The following is a 20,861-nucleotide window of genomic DNA, read 5'->3' as shown; positions in this document are numbered from 1 at the left end:
CCTGTCTCTGGTTTTCCGTCTCTAGCCTCAGTCTTGCTTCTACGCATCTTCTGGTCTCTAAGAAGGCTTGGCGCTGAGCTCTATCTGATAGGTAGCTGATGAAGATTCCCGCTGTATTCATACACATAAACAACACTGCCGGAGCCGCTATCTGAAACAGACAAGAAAAACAGGACTTTGATCAGACAACTGAGGCAGAAATATCCATTTAAAAAGGGAAAAGACTGCTTAAAAGTCATGTAGGCTGGAAAACTAAACAGTTAAGAAAGTTAGTAGAAAAAAAGTCTTGGATCTTAAAGGTGTCAAACATATGAAACACTCTGCCTGCAGGAGGAAATATGCAGTATTTGTGGGGGCATTAAACTCTGGTTGAAACACAAATGATGTTTCCAAGAGCTGACTCACAAAGCCCTAGTCAAGCATAGTTACAAACACAATTAAGAATTTTTCCATAGTCCCATCTGTAAAAGCAGCATTGTGATACGCTTCATGATTTGTGTGAGAAGTGAGCCACATAAAAAAGAACCACAAAAGGGCAGATTATCCATTTAATTTTGAATTGTTGTTACTGTATTAGTATTACTGACACTCGAAACAACCTCATTATCAGCTGACAATGAACTGGCACGCATATTTCTGAACGAAAAACCCGACACAAACCCAAGGCATAAACAAATACTTGCAACATGGCTGTGGTATAAACAGAGGTCTTACTTCATCCCTACCATATTAAAAGGTTAAGGAAACATTCTCCTCTCCTGTAACTGCAAACTACACTCTGTGCTAGTGGAAGGGGCATCCCAGCTTCTTCCTCTTCTCCCCTCCATAAAGTTTATTTTAGCTTGGGGCATGCCTGGAGTCGTGCCTCAGCTACTGTGAATTTGCAGGGCTCAACTGTCTTTAAATGGGCTATGCTGATTTACACTAGCTGGGGATTTTGCCCTGTGAGCACAATTTACAAGGTCACTCTAATTCTGCTTGTTGTCTCACTTTCCCCCAGACCTTCACAAATTAAACTCCTGGGTCTGGTACTACTCAATAGTTTCATTAATGACTTGGATGATGGAGAGCAGAGTATGCTTATAAAATTTGAGAACGACACCAAGATGGGAGGGATTCTGAACACTTTGAAGGACAGGATTAGAATTTGAAACTACCTTGAAAAAAAAAATGCAGATTTGGTTTGAAATCCACAAGATAAATTCAATAAAGAAAACTGCAAAATACTTCACTTAGGGCTAGTCTACACTGGCAACGCTAAAGCACTGTTGCTCCCAGCGCTCTAAAAAAACCCACCTCGATACGCCTGGGAACCGCGATACACTGGCACCGTACAGCGCTGAAACTTACTGCGCTCAGGGGTGTGTTTTTTCACCCCCCTGAGCGAGAAAGTTGCAGCGCTGTAAATTGCCAGTGTAGACACGCCCTTAAGAAGAAAAGAAAAATCAAGTGCACAGCTACAAAATGTGGAATAATTGGGTAGGCAGTGGTACTGCTGAAAAAGGATCTGGGGGGCACAGTGGATAACAAATATGAATAAACCACGTGCTGTAGTTGAGAAAAGGCGATTATCTCTGGGGTATATTAACAGGAGTGTTGTATGTAAGAACAGCAGGTAATTGTCACATTCTCCTCAGCACTGGTGAGACCTGAGGAGGAATACTATGTCCAGTTTTAGAAGCCGCACCTTAAGGAAGATGAACAAATTGGAGAGATTCCAGAGGAGAGCAACAAAAAGGATAAAAAAAAGTTTAGAAAACATGACCTATGAGGGATGGCTAAAAAAACTGGGCATGTTTAGTCTTGAAAAAAAGACGGGGGCAGAGGAGGAGACCTGATAATGGTCTTCAAATATGTTAAGGGCTATTATAAAGGGGATGGTGATCAGTTGTTCTCAGTGTCCACTGGATTCAGGACAAGTAGTAATGGGCTTAATCTGCAGCAAGGGAGATTTAGGTTAGAAAGTTTTTCCTAATATCTATCTATAAAGATAGCTAAGCAATGGACTACACTTCCAAGGGAGATTGTAGAGATTTTTAAGAACAAGTTAGACAAACACTTGTCAGGATGGTCTAGGTTTACTTGGTCCTTCCTCAGCATAGGGGGCTGGACTAGTTACCTCTTGAGGTCCCATCCAGCTCGACATTTCTATGATTCTATAATCCCCTGATGGTAACCTAGGCAGGCCTACGTTTTTCACTCACCCGTAACAGGTGCCTGTGTTTTTGTCTAGTTTATCGAAGTAACTCCCCCCTTTTCTTGAGAGTGTCCCTCTTTAAACTGCTACAGTCCTTTAATACTCTTGTTTCCATATATATTCCCATTTTGGCACTCTTAACATCTGTCAATTGGTTGAGGAGAAGTGTTCATCCTGAGCCATTCCTTTACCCTCCTCTTTGGTTTTCCTTATAGCCCCCTACTGAACTAAACCAATGGATCCATACTGGAGAGAGATGTTTGTAGAAGATTTTAATTTAGAGATGCTTCCTCAGTACTGGAGTACTGTCATGGATGGATATAAACTGTTCAGGAAGGACAGGCAGGGCAGAAAAGGTGGGGGAGTTGCATTGTATGTAAGAGACCGGTATGACTGCTCAGAGCTCCGCTGTGAAACTGCAGAAAAACCTGGAAAGTCTCTGGATAAGTTTAGAAGTGTGAGCATCAAGGATGATGTTGTGGTGGGAGTCTGCTATAGACCGCCGGACCAGGGCGATGCGGTGGACGAGGTTTTCTTCTGGCAACTAACAGAAGTTACTAGATCACAGGCCCTGGTTCTCATGGGAGACTTCAATCACCCTGATATCTGCTGGGAGAGCAATACAGCAGTGCACAGACAATCCAGGAAGTTTTTGGAAAGTGTAGGGGACAATTTCCTGGTGCAAGTGCCGGAGGAACCAACTAGGGGCAGAGCTCTTCTTGACCTGCTGCTCACAAACCAAGAAGAATCAGTAGGGGAAGCAAAAGTGGAGGGGAACCTGGGAGGCAGTGACCATGAGATGGTCCAGTTCAGGATCCTGACACAAGGAAGAAAGGAGAGCAGCAGCATACGGACCCTGGACTTCAGAAAAGCAGACTTTGACAACTTCAGGGAACTGATGGGCAGGATCCCCTGGGACAACAACATGAGGGGGAAAGGAGTCCAGGAGAGCTGGCTGTATTTTAAAGAATCCTTATTGAGGTTACAGGGACAAACCATCCTGATGTGTAGAAAGAATAGTAAATATGGCAGGCGACGAGCTTGGCTTAACTGTGAAATCCTTGCTGATCTTAAACACAAAAAAGAAGCTTACAAGAAGTGGAAGATTGGACAAATGACCAGGGATGAGTATAAAAATATTGCTCAGGCATGCAGGAGTGAAATCAGGAAGGCCAAATCACACCTGGAGGTGCAGCTAGAAAGAGATGTTAAGAGTAACAAGAAGGGTTTCTTCAGATATGTTAGCAACAAGAAGAAAGTCAAGGAAAGTGTGGGCCCCTTACTGAATGAGGGAGGCAACCTAGTGACAGAGGATGTGGAAAAAGCTAATGTATTCAATGCTTTTTTTGCCTCTGTCTTCACGAACAAGGGCAGCTCCCAGACTACTGCACTGGGCAGCACAGCATGGGGAGGAGGTGACCAGCCCTCTGTGGAGAAAGAAGTGGTTCAGGGCTATTTAGAAAAGCTGGATGAGCACAACTCCATGGGGCTGGATGCGCTGCATCTGAGAGTGCTAAAGGAGTTGGCGGATGTGCTTGCAGAGCCATTGGCCATTATCTTTGAAAACTCATGGCGATCGGGGGAGGTCCTGCATGACTGGAAAAAGGCTAATGTAGGGCCCCCATCTTTAAAAAAGGGAAGGAGGAGGATCCAGGGAACTACAGGCCAGTCAGCCTCACCTCAGTCCCTGGAAAAATCATGGAGCAGGTCCTCAAGGAATCAATTCTGAAGCACTTAGAGGAGAGGAAAGTGATCAGGAAGAGTCAGCATGGATTCACCAAGGGCAAGTCATGCCTGACTAACCTAATTGCCTTCTAAGACGAGATAACTGGTTCTGTGGATGAAGGGAAAGCCGTGGACGTGTTGTTCCTTGACTTTAGCAAAGCTTTTGACACTGTCTCGCACAATATTCTTGCCAGCAAGTTAAAGAAGTATGGGCTGGATGAATGGACTATAAGGTGGATAGAAAGCTGGCTAGATTGTCGGGCTCAACGGGTAGTGATCAATGGCTCCATGTCTAGTTGGCAGCCGGTATCAAGTGGAGTGCCCCAAGGGTCGGTCCTGGGGCCGGTTTTGTTCAATATCTTCATAAATGATCTGGAGGATGGTGTGGATTACACCCTCAGCAAGTTTGCAGATGACACTAAACTGGGAGGAGAGGTAGATACGCTGGAGGGTAGGGATAGGATACAGAGGGACCTTGACAAATTAGAGGACTGGGCCAAAAGAAATCTGATGAGGTTCAACAAGGACAAGTGCAGAGTCCTGCACTTAGGACGGGAGAATCCCATGCACCGCTACAGACTAGGGACCGAATGGCTAGGCAGCAGTTCTGCAGAAAAGGACCTAGGGGTGACAGTGGACGAGAAGCTGGATATGAGTCAACAGTGTGCCCTTGTTGCCAAGAATGCCAATGGCATTTTGGGTTGTATAAGTAGGGGCATTGCCAACGTGATTGTTCCCCTCTATTCGACACTGGTGAGGCCTCATCTGGAGTAGTGTGTCCAGTTTTGGGCCCCACATTACAAGAAGGATGTGGAAAAATTGGAAAGAGTCCAGCGGAGGGCAGCAAAAATGATTAGGGGACTGGAACACATGACTTATGAGGAGAGACTGAAGGAACTGGGGATGCTTAGTCTATGGAAGAGAAGAATGAGGGGGGATTTGATAGCTGCTTTCAACTACCTGAAAGGGGGTTCCAAAGAGGATGGATCTAGACTGTTCTCAGTGGTAGCAGAACGAGGAGTAATGGTCTCAAGTTGCAGTGGGGGAGGTTTAGGTTGGATATTAGGAAAAAAACTTTCACTAGGAGGGTGGTGAAGCACTGGAATGCGTTATCTAGGGAGGTGGAGGAATCTCCTTCCTTTGAGGTTTTTAAGGTCAGGCTTGACAAAGCCCTGGCTGGGATGATTTAGTTGGGGATTGGTCCTGCTTTGAGCATGGGGTTGGACTAGATGACCTCCTGAGGTCCCTTCCAACCCTGATTTCTATGATTCTAAGGGATAGTATTGTGATCATAGGATTCTGAAGATGTGCTCTGGAGGCCGGGGTTGGGAACACCACATGGCTGGGTGCAGAAGCTCACTACAGAAGCTCTCCAATTTGTTTTATTAAAGTTGTGTTCCTTTCTCATTCACTGGTTATTTAATGAACCCAAAGATCATTACATGGTATCAGAAGTGCTGAATGAGAAGGAAACCGCAGTCATTTTGAAGTTAACTCCTATGTTTGCAACTAAAAACAGAGACAAAGGGAAGCACCAGAGAAGCATGTGGAGCATCAGGCATGGAGGCTTTTGCATGTATTTGGTGAGCACAGTAGTAGCTTGTCTAGCTTAAGAAAGCAGGTGGGGAAGCCAAAAATTGATGTGTTGCAACCTCCGTCCTGTCTGCAATTGTCAGGCAATGGTGCAGAGAACTGTAAAAAATTCAGAGATTTGAATTATATTTAACTGCCATAGGGGCAGAAGAGAAAAACAATAAAGTGAAATCATGTATCTTTTTGCATGTTGCTGGGGAGAAAGCATTCAATATTTATAACAAGTTTAAGTTTGAAGAAGGTGGGAGCACGAAGTAAAATAAAATACCGACTGACTAAATTTGAGGAACATTGCATGCCAAAAAGGAATGAGACCTTTGAGAGAGAAACATTTTTACATCCATGATAACACCACAGACAACACTGATAACACCACAGAGCAATGTGTCACAGAATTAAGAAAACTCAGTAGAGCCTGTGACTTTAGTGAGCTGACAGTCTCTGGTCAGAGATAGAATCATTTGTGGCATTGAAGACAATGTGTTGAGAGAAACAGCTCCGTGAAGGAGACTTAACTTTAGAAAAAGCTCTCCAGATATGCAGGGCAGCAGAAACTGTGAAAGCACAAGCCAAAGAACTATATTCACCAGAAAGGGTGAATCCATGTTCTAAGTACAAAAGAATATAGCCAGAACAGGTCAAATCAAAGAGCGGAACCAATCACTATGAAAACCATTGTGAGGGGGAAGACTGGGTACAGATGGATCACAGCATGGCCCCAAACAGTGTGTTGCCTTTGGGAAACTGTCATAAATGTGGGGAAAATAATCATTTTGCAAAATGCTGTAGATACCAAATGCAGAAAAGTCAAGTGCATCCAGCTCCACAAAGGCCTTATGAGAAGGTCAGCACTGACTTCTTTACCTGGCAATCAAAGGATTATTTAATAGTCACAGATTATTATTCTCTGTATCCATAAATTTACACACTGCACAGTACTAATAGTAAGTCAGTGATAGCTGGCATGAAGGGAATCTTCTCTAGATGTGGCATTCCAGATGAAGTCTTTAGCGATAATGTGCCACAATTTTCCATTGTGGATTTTAGGCAATTTGCCATAGACTGGGATTTTCATCACAAAACATCAAATCCAAATTATCCCCAATCAAAAGGTCTTGTGGAAAGGTCTAGATGGACAGTAAAGAATCTTATGAAAAAGACTTGACAGTGGGGTGATTTGTATAAAAAACATTACTGGTTCACTGAAGTACACCCCAGAGAATGGCTTTTCTCCAGCTCAGCTGTTAATGGGAAGAAGGATCAGATCTAATTTACCAATTACTGATAACTTGCTGAAATCTCATAACAATGAAACCATATGGAAAGAGAAAGAAAATCTGAAGTGGAAGCAGAATTATTTTGGCAAAGGGCCCGTGGTCTCCCATCTCTTAACCCAGGTGATGGGGTGTGCCTTTGTAATCACACCTCTAATACACAGGGCCAAAGAGTACTGTTAAAGAACAGCTGCATCCAAGATTTTATATAATCCAGACGGACCAGGGAAGACACATTTCAATGTAATCAAAGGGATTTACGAGTAATCCCAGAAAGTTCCAACACATTGACAGTAGATGTGGACTCTGGCATTTCCCATCTGACTGATCCTTTATTGTCAATGCACAAAGGAGAAACCGTCAACGAACAAGAGAGCAACTCAGACTCTAATGAAAGAGTGATACTGAGAAGATCAGGTTTCAGAGTAGCAGCCGTGTTAGTCTGTATCTGTAAAAAGAAAAGGAGGACTTGTGGCACCTTAGAGACTAACAAATTTATTAGAGCATAAGCTTTTGTGAGCTACAGCTCACTTCATCGGATGCGTACAGTGGAAAATATAGTGGGGAGATTTTATATCCACAGAGAACATGAAACAATGGGTGTTACAGACTGTAACAAGAGTGATCAGGAAAGGTGAATTATTACCAGCAAGAGAGCTCGGGGGAGGGGGGGGGGCGGAGAGCCTTTTGTAGTGATAATCAAGGTGGGCCATTTCCAGCACTTTACAAGAATAGTAGGAGGGGAAATAGTTTTACTTCGTATAATGACCCGTCCACTCCCAGTCTTTATTCAAGCTTAAGTTAATTGTATCCAATTTGCAAATTAATTCCAATTCAGCAGTCTCTCCTTGGAGTCTGTTTTTGAAGTTTTTTTGTTGAAGAATTGCCACTTTTAGGTCTGTAATCGAGTGACCAAAGAGATTCAAGTGTTCTCTGACTGGTTTTTGAATGTCATAATTCTTGACGTCTGATTTGTGTCCATTTATTCTTTTATGTAGAGACTGTCCAGTTTGGCCAATGTACATGGCAGAGGGGCATTGCTAGCACATGATGGCATATATCACATTGGTAGATGCGCAGGTGAACGAGCCTCTGACAGTGTGGCTGATCAGTGCAGGAGATTAAACATCCTGAAAGACTCAGACGTGCTAATGTGCCTGGAGAAGGGGTAAGTGGGGAAAGTGAGTGTATCACTCTACAGTGATATGCTAGTAACCTCTCCTCTCAAGGTAGTTGATGGGTTTCTGGAAAGGTACTACATGGGTTGAGAATTTAATGCATGTGTTATGAGAGCTGTTAGCTGTCTGTATAAGATTGTGATCTGGAGATGCTCCCTCATAAGGGACAATATTATAAACATGGGAATTTGGAGATGTGCCCTGGAGGCGGAGGTTGGGAACACCACATGGCTGGGTGCAACAACTCACAACAGATGCTCTCTAGTTTGTTTTATTAATGTTTTATTCCTTTCTCATTCACTGGTTTATTATCTAATGAACCCCAAGATCATTACACATATAGTGAACATCCCAATAACTGGGGGTAATCGTAAGTTAATACAGACCAGTTCCAATTCTGATACAATCCCTCCCTCTCCTGACTTGCACTCAGAGAGCGGACATTTTCTACGTGAAATTTCATTTAATCAAAAACACAATTTTTCATCAAAACACAGTTTCAACAGAAACATTGACCACCTCTAATACTGATCCCTCAGTACATCAAGAATCAACTTTATTTGGAAACTTGGCATTCAACCCCATTCCTCCCCAACATACACATTCCAAAAAGGGTTGGCCAATTTACCTTACACAGACAAGCATCTTACAGATTTGCAGAGTACAGTTAGTCCAGTTTTCGGTAGATCAACTGTATGTTCTGGTAGGGCCAGTTCTGGCCTCTATTCACTGATACTTTAGTTCATAACCTGTTCCACCAACTTCAGTGGAACTGCTCATAGAATATGGGCAGTAGACTCTTGTCAGGGTTCCCTCCCCACTCTGAACTCTGGGGTACAGATGTGGGGACCCGCATGGAAGACCCCCTAAGCTTATATTCTACCAGCTTAGGTTAAAAACTTCCCCAAGGCACAAATTCCTTTCCTTGTCCTTGGACGGTATTGCTGCCACCACAAAGTGATTTAAACAAACCTTTAGGGAGGGGCCATTTGGAGCCCTATTCCCCCAAAAAAGATCCTCCCAAGCCCTTTCACCCCCTTTCCCGGGGAGCTTGAGAATAATATACCAACCAATAGGTTAACAAAGTGAGCACAGACCAAATCCCTGGTTTTTAGGACATTGAAAATCAGGTTCTTAAAAGAAGAATTTTATTAAAAAAAGTAAAAGAATCACACCTGCAAAATCAGGATGGAAGATAACTTTACAGGGTAAATAAAAAGATTTAAAACCCAGAGGATTTCCCTCTGAGTTGGCTTCCCAGTTACAAAACAGGAATAAAATGACCTCTTAGTACAGGGAAAATTCACAAGCTAAAACAAAAGATAATCTAATGCATTTCCTTGCTATTACTTACAATTTCTGTAATTTTAGGTGTATCATTTCAGTAGGAGCTGGGTTACCTGCTTGGTCTCTTTGTCCCGAGAGACGGAACACACAAAAAGCACAAACAAGACATCCTCCCCCCTCCCCCTGGATTTGAAAGTATCTTCTTTCCCCATTGGTCCTTCTCGTCAGGTGCCAACTAGGTTAATTTACCTGTAGGGGTTAATCAGTTTAGTGATTCTATACCTCTGGCCAAGAGGGATTGTATATTACTGCATACATAAAGGTTGTTACCCTTCCCGTTACATTTATGACAACTCCGGCCTTCAAATACATTCCATGACTGCACAGTCTAATTTTGGACAAAGGGTACTAAAGAAAACTAGTTACAGAAGAAGATATGACTTATTTAGTTGGAGCCACTTTCTGCCATCCTTACACAGAGTAGCATGACTGAAACTAACAGAACCACTTGCAGAGTAAGGTACTTCTCAATGTAAGGGTGGAAGAATCTGGGTCTTGTTAAAAAAAAAAGACTTGAGTCTTTCGCTGTTGCCTCTCCACCACCCACACAACATGGCTGGTACCAAAAGGCCTGTGAGATTTCCACTGAATAGCCTGGCCAGATGCCAAAGCCAAATTGTGGTTTTATAAGCTGTGGACCACTCCATGTTCTTTCTGCTGTATTGTAGAAAATAGATGCCAACACAGTAGGAATGAGAGGTTAAAAAAAAGAAAACCTTCTCAGATCACTTATGAGTCCCTTAACCCTTCTTGTGTCTCCCACAGTCTTTGGATAAACAGATGCAGCTGGGCTATAAAGTGACATAAAAAGCCATATACAGGGCTGGTAGATGTAAAATATGCTATGGGAAGATCTGCATATTAGATATTATATAACTGCAAACAAGAAAGTGTCCATCATCACAATGGTTGGGGAGATATCACTACTCCAAAATCAGAGCTACTTCCACTGTACAGCTGTATGTATTGGAGTCACATAACAAGGGTGGATGAATAAAGAAGGTTACACTAAAGTGTCCACAGGTGACTAGAAATGCTGTTATAATTTTTACTCCCATATCTCTACTTCCTATAAATCTAACTGCCCTCTCTCACTCAGGAGATAAGAGCTTGATTCACAAAGAAATCACTTGTCAAATCAAATTTACATTTATAAAATGTCCTTTATGCAGGCACCTCGGGGGCACTTTACAAAGTCAGTATAAAAACAAAGGCAATGCAACGTGAGCAAGCCAAGTCAAACAAACAAGGTAAGTTTTGCTGTGAAAGTGGACAATGATTTGATTCAATTCATTTTTGTCTGGGGCCTGTCATGCAGAGAATCTCAAAGTGCTTTGCTAAAAGAGATGAAACCCGATAACATTTGGAATATATTTGGGAGCAGCAGATCTCAGCCGAAGAGCAATTCAAACACAGTTGGAGGAAGTGTTAGTCAAAGAAGGAATGACCGTAAATAAAGAGAACAGAAAAAGGGAATATTCTTTAAAAGGACAGTGGGGTATGCCAGTAGGTTTGTGGATTAGAGCTGAATGAATCAGAACCACAGGCAAAACGATAGAGGGGCTGATCTGAAGAGAGAGAGAGAGAGAATTAATGGTTCAGAAAGAAGAAACTTCAAAATGTCACAGGTAGGAAAGTAGTTCCTAGCTACTGAAATAAGCTGATCCAAGAGTCACCATACTGACTTGTAGATATATCTGCAAATAAAAATACTTGGTTCAGTTTGACTTCATTTGCAGGGTAGTGTAATCCATTATTTGGACAACTGGCAGGTCTGAACAGAAATGTTTGTGAATCCTGAAAGTTTTAGCATGAGTGATGTTGCATCCAAAATTTCCAAGCAGAACGTGTGTTGTTTGCTTTTTTGCTATTGTGACAGGGCAAGGCCAGATGGCTATATTAGCTCCAGGCTAAACAAATCCCTAGTACCAGGATAAGTGAAATGGCAGCTGCTCCAGGTCAATTAAGACACCTGGGGCCAATTAAGAACTTTCCAGAAGGCAGGGAGAATGCTAGGTTGATTGGGACACCTGAAGCCAATCAGGGACTGGCTGAAACTAGTTAAAAGCCTCCCAGTCAGTCAGGTGGGTGTGCATGTCAGGAGCTGTGGGAGGAAGTTGTGCTGGTGGAGAGGCTGAGTAGTACACACCATATCAGGCACAAGGAAGGAGGCCCTGAGGTAAGGGTGAAGTGGAGCTTGAGGAAGTGAGGGCTGCTGTGGGGGAAGTAGCCCAGGGAATTGTTACGTTTCTAAAAGGTCAGCTACCATAGCTGATACTATTAGGGTCCCTGGGCTGGAGCCCGGAGTAGAGGGTGGGCCTGGGCTCCCCCCCGTCCACCTTTGCCCCCTGATTAATCACTGAGACTGGGAGATAACAGAGACTGTGCAAGGAAGGATAATTTGTCCTCACCTCCCTTGCTGGCTTATGATGAAAATGGCTCAGTAGACTGTGACCCTTGTCTCTAGAGAGAGAAGGGTTACGTGGAGGGTCACAGTGAGCCTCTGAGGCTAGCGAAATCCGCCAGGAAATGTGGGACCCACGGAGGCAAGGACAGAGCTTTGTCACACTATTCATTATTCTCTTGTTTTAAAAGATTCAGTCATCCAAACAGGGAGGATAAGCAATAAATGAATAGCCAATTATCAAAGACCCCCTCCAAGGAGCTCGTCATCTGAAAATTATTGATCCAAATTTTCTGGTGAATATTTATGAATGCATTATGAAGATTATGCGAATCAGTTGGTTAGTGATTAGCTAACTAACAAGATGGGGGTAGATAGGTGACAAACATTCTTCACAATGAATAGTTCGACCAACTCCAGTTGAGAGTCACTTGGAGGAGACAGAGAGAAGGAGAAGGGAGAGAGAGAATAGATCCGAGATGAGAGATAAAGTTGACAGAGTCTGTGAAGAATTTTGAAAACCAGAGGAGAATTGAAGCTCTCCATCTACACTGCAATAAGAGGTGCAACTGCAGCTCAGACAGGCAAATCCATGCTTAATTTAATCTAGCTAAAGAAGCTTAAAATAGCAGTAATGAGGCAGTGATAGAGACCCCAGTGCAGGCCTGCAACATGAGTACACACCCAGGATTCCACAGCCTGCGCTGAAGCCTGGCCAGCTCCATCTTCACTGCCATTTTTAACGGAGCTAGCTACACTAAAGCTAGCACAGATATGCCTACCCCATCTGGAATCGTGCTCTATTGCAACGCAGGTACACCTTAACAGAAGTATTTTATCCCGTATCGTAGTCAAATACCCTAAAGTGCTCTGCAAAAGAACACAGTCCCAAAGTTCTAGTGTATGTGATGAAACCGATGATAAAAGCCACTTAGAAGCAGAACTGGAGACAGCAGACTGGCACTGTGAGTATAAGAGGTACATTAGCAGTTCAACAGCCAAACTGCTTCTGGAAGCCAAATAAAGCCAACTGCAAAACAAACTATAACAACTTTATTCTTTTCCTACTCCATGTTTTAAGTTTGCGTTGGTTCCACCAGTGCATTACAGAAGTTTGGCTGAGGATAGGTAAGCAGTGGAAATGAAAGCTGTTGTGTTTCTTTAAGAATGTTTTCAGTATGTGCCATATAAAGCAGTGGTTGCTATGGTAATTATTATTGGTTAATTAGGTTTGATGAAGCATTCTGAAGCATCATTAGTTATTAAACTAAAAATAGCTGTTTGCCAGAAGGTTGTTTTCTTTAATAAAATAGTCTCCAAAGTCTCATTTACCCCTTCCCCTTGCAGCTCACCTGGGGTTTGGTTACTTCAGTGTAAGATATTATTCAACATGCTCTTTTAAAATCACTTATAATAACTCAAATTAATTAATGGTGGCGGTTGTGATGTGCTGGACTGTTAGCTCTGGAGGCTGAACTCCTCTGCTTTGGCTAGAACAGGAACTTTTGGCTATGTAAGCTTCCCATCCCCATCTGATAAATGGACTTTGAAAGGCATGCATCAGCAGTTAAAAGGCCAAAATCACTCTCCGTGCTCTTCCGGCTTCTCAGCAGATGCTGCCAAGTACTAACAACTGTAGCATTTACTTTTTAACTTATGGACATGTCTTCACCAGGAACTGAATGGAGACCACCAAAAAGGCCACTGAGCCACTGCCATAACTTTCAGTTAATACAGACTGACTCAGGCTTGATTTACACACTTGACATAGGAGGAAAGGCTCCATAGACCATTATTAATCCCCTGCATCATCCAGGCCACAGTTATACTACATGTTCTATTGGTACTCAGGTAAGGGATTGTTATTTTACACTCATAATTCTTCTAGATGCCTCAACGAGTTTGCAAAGTAAGTGATGGACTTGAGAGACGAGTGAGCATATAACATACCTGAGAGGGGCAGTTGGGAGAAAAAAAGGACCCTGGTTACAGATATAAGACTTAGACTGCAAGCTCTTTGGGGCAGGAACAGTCTTTGTGGTGTGTTTGTACAGAGTCGAGCACAATAGGGTCCTGTTCCATGACCAGAGCTCTTAGGCACTAAGAAATACAAATCAATAATAAGAAGATTGGGAGGTTTGATTCTGAGTCAGGTCAGTTTAAGCAAACACATGTCCTCATGGTTCATATGAGGTCCTTTGTTGGATTGTTAAGTGTAAGCACCATTAGTTTTTGCAGGTATTACCTCTTGGAGTTTTAATTTCTGGAAATGACAATTTGGTGCAAAATTTTCAAAAGAGCTCAGGGCCAGATTTTCAGGAGCTCAGCCCCTGTTGTCCAGATTTTTCAAAAGGAGATCAGCACCCAATCAGCCCTTATTTAGATGTGTATGTGGAACCTGAGCTCTTACGGAAATTCTGACCTCAGTGCTGCTAGTCAACAGGTAAGTTGTGGATTTCCAGAAATACGAGTGTTTGTAGAGTTGTGTATATAAGTATCAGAGGGGTAGCCGTGTTAGTCTGTATCTAAAAACAATTTAGAAAACAAAACATTCCCCCCCAGAACAATACATTTACATAAAGTCAGTTGTCATGGTTTTAGATCAAAACAAAAATTCAGAAATGAGTGTTTTAATATTCACAACAAGAGGTGTAATATTCTATTATGAAAACATGGCTATTTCCCTCTTGAGCTCTTCCATTGAGTCCATTAGACATGCAGAAAATTAAACGTTAGAGAAAATTGTTCATGGGTAACTCGAAACATGCCATTTAGCAAAGCAGCTGTCCACTTAAGGCAGGGCATTTGCAATACACTGCCCATACATTAGGTCGGGAAGACAAATCATGTCCTATCAGCCACAAAGTGACAGCAAGTGACACAACCTGAGTGATGCATTGAGGCAGGCAAGCTAAAATGTAACCCTGATAGTGCCACTAAGCATCCCTAAATGCCAAGCCATTTTCAGCAAATCACCGCTAACTCATTTTGAGCTAGTCTAGTATTTAGGCATAACCTTAGCAAACGTACATATTTCTGGAGTTTTGACAAGTCTGTCTTTTCATAAAAATGCTAAAATGACCAGACATCAAGGACTGTCTGGGACACTGGAAGGCTTGGGGCTGCTCCCTGCACCCTAGGTAAATGAGGACAGATATGAATACTTCCTTGGAACAGGGTTGCCTGCCCCTCCCCCAAGTTCCCCTTCAAGACAAGGGGTGACTCTGCAGTGCCCCCACCCCATCTTCCTTTTCCTCAGGGGTCCTTATGCAAACCCCACACAATCTCTCTCATGCAATCACAGCCATACTTGAAGGCTGATTTCTTTATTTACAAAGTTCCAAAGCAAAAACAAATCAAATCTTCCACGAAGCCTTAAGCTGGTCACAGCCCATTCTCCACGAGGAACTGTCTCAGCTGGGTCCCGATCCTGGTCCTCGTCCTGATTCCCTGCCCCTTCCTCCTTCAGGGATCACTGCAGGGGACCTCCTCTCCCTGCAGCTGCTCCGCTCTCACTGACCTCCCTCTGACCCTTTATAGCCCAGGTGCGGTCCCAGCTGTAACGCTCCTTTTTTTCAGAAATTGCTTTCCATGGCTGCGTGACATCTCAGTCTATCTAAACATCTGTCTCTCCACCCATCCAGGCATACATACACACACACACACCCCACTCATCACTAGATGTTTGGGAACCACTGATCTACATGTATTTGAACTAACTAACTGCCAAGAATGTGAATGATAATTGGGAATTGATTAAAAACACTTTTCTAGATGTCCCACCATTGAGGAAGAAGGCGCTAGTGTCCAAAAAACAATCTGGTTTGGAGGGGAACTGAAGGCAGCTATAAAAATAATATAATAATTGGAAGAAAGGGGAAGTTGATAGAAATGAAAATAAATCAGAAGCTGTACAAAATGGATAAGGGAAGCAAAGGAATCCAAGGAGAAATGTATGGCCAGCATAGTTAAGGACAATAAAAAAAAAGAGACTTAAGTATTTTAGGAACAACAACAAAAAAATCCTAACAATGGTATTAGCCCATTACTAGATGGAAGTGGTAGAATTATCAACAATTATGCAGAAAAGTCAGAAGTATTCAATAAGTATATCTATCCTGTATTTTGAGAAAAACAGATGATGTAGTCATATCTTATTATAACACTCTTTGCATTCCACTAGTATCTCAGGAGGATGTTAAACAGCATCTACTAAAGTTAGACATTTTTAAATCAGCAGGTCTGAATAACATACATCCAAGACTTTTAAAAGAGCTGGCTAAGGAGCTTGATGGACAGCTAGTGTTCAAATTTTCAATGAAACACTTTAGCAGTTCCAGAATACTGGACAAAAGCTATTGTTGTGCCAATATTTAAAAGGGGTAAAGAGAATGACCTGGGTAATTATAGGCCTGTCAGTCTGACATCAATCCTGGGCAAGACAATGGAGCAGCTGATATGGGACTTGACTTGGTACCACATTACATTTTGATTAAAAATTAGAATATAAAATTAACAGGGCACTCACTAAATGGATTAAAAGATGGTTAACGAATACCTCTCAAAATGTAATTCTAAATCGAAATTGATTATTGAGTGGTTGTGTTTTTAACAGGATCTCACGGAGATCCTTTTTTCACCCTATGCTGTTTAACATTTTTATTAATGAGCTGGAAGAAAACAATTACTGATAAAGTCTCCAGATGAGACACAAATTGGGGGAGTAGTAAATAATGACAAGTCACTGATACAGAGCAATCTAGATCACTTGGGAAGCTGGGTGCAAGCAAACAATATGTGTTTTAATATGGCTAAATGTAAACATATACATCTGGGAACAAAGATTGTAGGTCCCACTTACAGGATGGGGGACTCCATCCTGCGAAGCAGCGACTGAAGAAAATTTGGTGGATAATCAACTGAACATGAACTCCCAGTGCAACACTGTCATCAAAAAGGCTAATGCAATCATCAGATGCATAAAAAGGGGAATCTCAGGTAGGAGTAGAGAGGTTATATTACCTCTGTATTTGGCACTGGTGCAACCAGTGCTGGAATTTTATGTCCAGTTCTGGAACCTACAATTCAAGAAGGATGTTGATAAATTGGAGAGGGTTCAAAGAAGAGCCACAAGAATGACTGAAGGATTAGAAACCATGCCTTACAGTGATAGACTCAAAGGAACTCAACCTATTTAGCTTAACAAAGAGAAGGCTAAGGGGTGGTGTAAAGGAGTGGACTCACTCCTGCGGCACCTCCTGCTGGTCTTGGTTGGGAATTAGCTCACCAGGCTCTGGAGCGCCCTCTGCAGGCCAATGATCCACCTTACTGCTGGCCCTGCATCCCTCCTGGACCCAGTGCCCCTTGCCTCCTGGATAGCTGCTCCCTGGCAGTACACCCAGTGTCTCTCAGGGTCCCCCCACCCACTATCCCCACCTTGCCTCAGTGTAAGTCTACTGCCAGTCACCAACTAGCCCCTTGTATCAGGGGCAGACTGCAGTGTAAAAGCCACTCATCACTGGCAAGGAGGGGTTTGGAGTTGCTGCCTCGGCCTACCTATGGGCTGGCCCCTTTGCATCCCCAGTACCTGCCTGGCCTTCTACTAGGCCACAGTCTGGGATTTTCCCAGTCGGAGCTCCCCAGCTCCCTTGGCCTTTCCCCAGCCCTGCTCCAATCTAGGTACTCTCTGCTCCCTGCAGCCAGGTCCCTCCCTCTCCAAAGGCTAGAGAGAGAGTGTTTCAGCTCCTGGCTCACTGTCTACTTATAAGGCCAGCTGAGCCCTAATTGGGCGTGGCCCCAGCTGAGCCTACTTCCCTACTCGGCCTGGGCTGCTTACCCAGCCCCAGCCCCCTCCTGGGCTGTTCTGAGCCCCTCAGGGCAGGAGCGGGTGTCTACCCTGCTACAGGTGGCTTGATCACAGTCTGTATGTACCTACATGGGGAACAAATATTTGATAGTGGGTTACCAGCCTTGGAGAGGAAGTACTACACAATCCTATGGCTGGAAGTTAAAGCTAGACAAATTCACACTGGAAATAAGGCATACATTTTTATAGCGAAAGTAATTAACCATTGGAACAATTTACCAAGTGTTGTGGTGCACTCTCCATTACTGGCTATTTTAAAATCAAGATTGGATTATTTATTTATTTATTTTAGACGATCTGCTCTAGGAATTATTTTGGGGAAGTTCTATGACCTCTGTTATACAGGAGGTCAGACTAGATGATCACAGTGGTCCCTTCTGGCTTTGGAATCTATGAATATAGGAGGGAGAAGGATTCTCTAGGTTGGTATAAGGGGGATATAACTAGGAACAATGGGATGCATTTAAGGAAAAGAATATTTAGGTTGAACATCAGGAGAAACCTCCTAAAAGTGTGGTATACACGAGTAGTCTCTAAGATAAAAGTTAGAGCTGGTTGGGAAATGATTTTTTCTTTTTACTTTTGGACAAAAGTTCACAAATGGAACATTTTTGTCCAAATGCACCAAAAAATTATTTGGAAATGCTGATGCTCATGGTGGCTCATGGAAGTTGTACTTGTGGTGCCTCATGCTTCTCTTCTCCTTTATAAACCAGGCTCCCTGGCGAACCTGCACCTCCCATGATGCACCAGGGTCTCTCCTGCTGAGCCACCTTGGAGTGTCATGGTAGTCCCTGGCCATGGTATAGCATGGGAAATGCAGTCTTGCTGGGCACATGTTCCAAAGAGGAGAACTGGGACATGAGGGACCTGAAATACAGCACCCATGAGGTGGTGTTGTAGCATTTCCAAATAGAAATTTTCCAGTTTTCAGGCAAAAAATTTTGGTTTCAGGTTTTGTTTGTTTGCTTGCTTTTTGGGGTTTTATGAATGAAAAGTCAATTTTTTTCCCAGGCAGTTTTTGTAAAGAATTTTTGTTTAGTCAAAAACCCAATTTTCATTTGATAACCAGTTTTGGTGGAAATTTTTTCCAGGAGTCCTGATAATGGAATATATTTTAAAGGAAGTGCTCAAAGCCTCATTGCCTTACTTATTTAACGTTAAAATGGACAAAGCAGTGGAGACTGGGAAAATTTTCAGAAGTGACCTCTAATTTTGGATGCTTCAATTTTAGGGTGCCCTAATGCTTCAACGGCAGCCTGATTCAGAGGTGCTGGGCATTCAGAGCACCCATTTTCTTAAGCTGGGGTTGCAAGTGCTCAGTAAAAACAGCCCTAGGGGTCTAAAGTTGAGCACTCAAATATTGAGCCAACCAAAATCGGAGACCACTTTTGAACACTTGACCCAGAGTTTGCATAGTATGTATAAATCAGGGAGAATAACCCAGCATTGGAAAGGGATGGGCTACAAAACCTAAGAATAATTTCCTATCTCTAACATCTATGATTATATGAAGGTGCTTCCCTATTTCAGAGACACTTAGCAGAGATCTTTGGTTAAATACTGTAACTTCTATTAAAAGTAATTAATTTTCCATGTGCCTTTAAAAGGAAGGCAGTGTCTATTAAATGTAATCACGTTGGCCTTTGTCTTGAACAGTAATTGTGCAGCTACTATGTCGGCTGATTTAATTGGGGTTGGTCCTGCTTTGAGCAGGGGGTTGGACTAGATGACCTCCTGAGGTCCCTTCCAACCCTAATCTTCTATGATTCTATGATCAGATCAGCTTCTGAATAAAAGATAGGTGAAGTATCCCATCTTGGGACAGACTGAGCCTTGTAAATCTGAAATTTGGGAGTGGGATGATTGGGTGCAGAAGAGAAAATCGCACAGCTGTTTCAGGTACATATATACAGTAATGTGAGTGTTGAGGGAGAAGAACCCTATATCTGAGCAGGTGGCAGCCTCCCACCTTATCCTGTTTGCTTTTGGCTGCCTCATATACTTATTTACAGTTTATTCAGTCATTGGGCAAGAGATGATGGCATGCAGAGAACCATCACTTTTTCTGCCACTCAGTGCAGGCTGACACAGGATCAGGTCCTATGTCAGTAGCATTGACAAATTTAACTAGTTATGTTTTAAAGTAAGGAGAAAAGCTACTAAATGTGCTAGGGTTTTCAAAGCTATCAATAAGGATATATAGGGAGAAAAATAGGGATGTGAATTTTCCCTTTTTAGCTCTGCCAAAATGTGCTGGCCTAGAAGAAGTTTTAGGGGGGACAGAATGGAAAAGGGATTGATATTCATGTGAAAAAAAGATGGCCCACCTTAAATAGGGAGTTTTGCATGCCTGTAACCATGTAAAAATGTGTGAACTATGGTGATAATGTGTCATCCCGTACAACGAACAAAAGATTTAGCCATCAGATTGCCAATGGGAGCTGCTGGAAGCGGCGCAGGCCGAGGGACGTACTGGCCGCCACTTCCAGCAGCTCCCATTGGCCTGGAGCAGCGAACCGCGGCCACTGGAAGCTGCGATCGGCCGAACCTGCGGACGTGGCAGGTAAACAAACCGGCCCGGCCTCCAGGGGCTTTCCCTGCACAAGCGGCAGAACAAGTTTGGGAACCACTGATGTAGATGGTTATTTACAGCCACTATCAAACACTGACTGCTATGCCGCTTCAGCTTCGGTAGTAGCTAAAATATAGTATAACAAAAACAGAATTAGCTGACCTATATTTCAACTTTCTGACAATTTTTTGTTTTTCATTGCTCAGATGACAGTTCTAATTAGGAGGAGGTTGTCAAAAGTGGATGAGGGATAATTATGTTTGTGTGATGGACAGCAATCAATCTTTTCTTCCACTATTTGTTGCTGTTCTTTGTCCATCAAAAATATGTGTGTCCTGACAATTACCCGCAGAACACACTGCACTTCCTTCCCCACTGCAACTGCCAAGTCTCATGACCTCTATCCAGACAACAGTGCTTGATGCAGTTCTATAGAATAACCACAAGAGCCTGCCCAGAGCAGAGATTACAAAGGCTTTTTCCCTCCATGCATAATAGATCAGGTGCAATATTGTGTATGTGCTCCTCTGAAATATCAAGTCATGGCCATTGCTAGAGGCAGGAAACTGGACTTGTCTAACCAGATCTGCTATAGAATGGAAAAAGAAAGCAACAGCAAAGTAATAGTGAGCTAGCATTTGCCTTAGGTCCTTTATACTTTTCAAGAAATAAAAAGGCTGCTATGAAGGGCATTCCATCCCG

At 42.9% G+C, this 20,861-nt stretch overlaps 1 protein-coding gene across 2 annotated transcripts in view; it reads right to left on the bottom strand.

Annotated features, from left to right (window-relative positions):
- ADCY8 (adenylate cyclase 8) overlaps positions 1–20,861 on the bottom strand; it is a 180,296-nt gene that overhangs the window by 125,653 nt on the left and 33,782 nt on the right. For both annotated transcript variants that reach the window (XM_037892005.2, XM_027826570.3), the window contains exon 2: positions 2–151. In XM_037892005.2, the coding sequence (XP_037747933.2) occupies positions 2–151 (150 nt within the window). The remainder of the gene's footprint in view (position 1; positions 152–20,861) is intronic.

The sequence above is a fragment of the Chelonia mydas genome, chromosome 2, assembly GCF_015237465.2.
Source record: "Chelonia mydas isolate rCheMyd1 chromosome 2, rCheMyd1.pri.v2, whole genome shotgun sequence".
Taxonomy (NCBI): domain Eukaryota; kingdom Metazoa; phylum Chordata; order Testudines; family Cheloniidae; genus Chelonia; species Chelonia mydas.
This window is presented reverse-complemented; position numbering and strand designations above follow the sequence as displayed.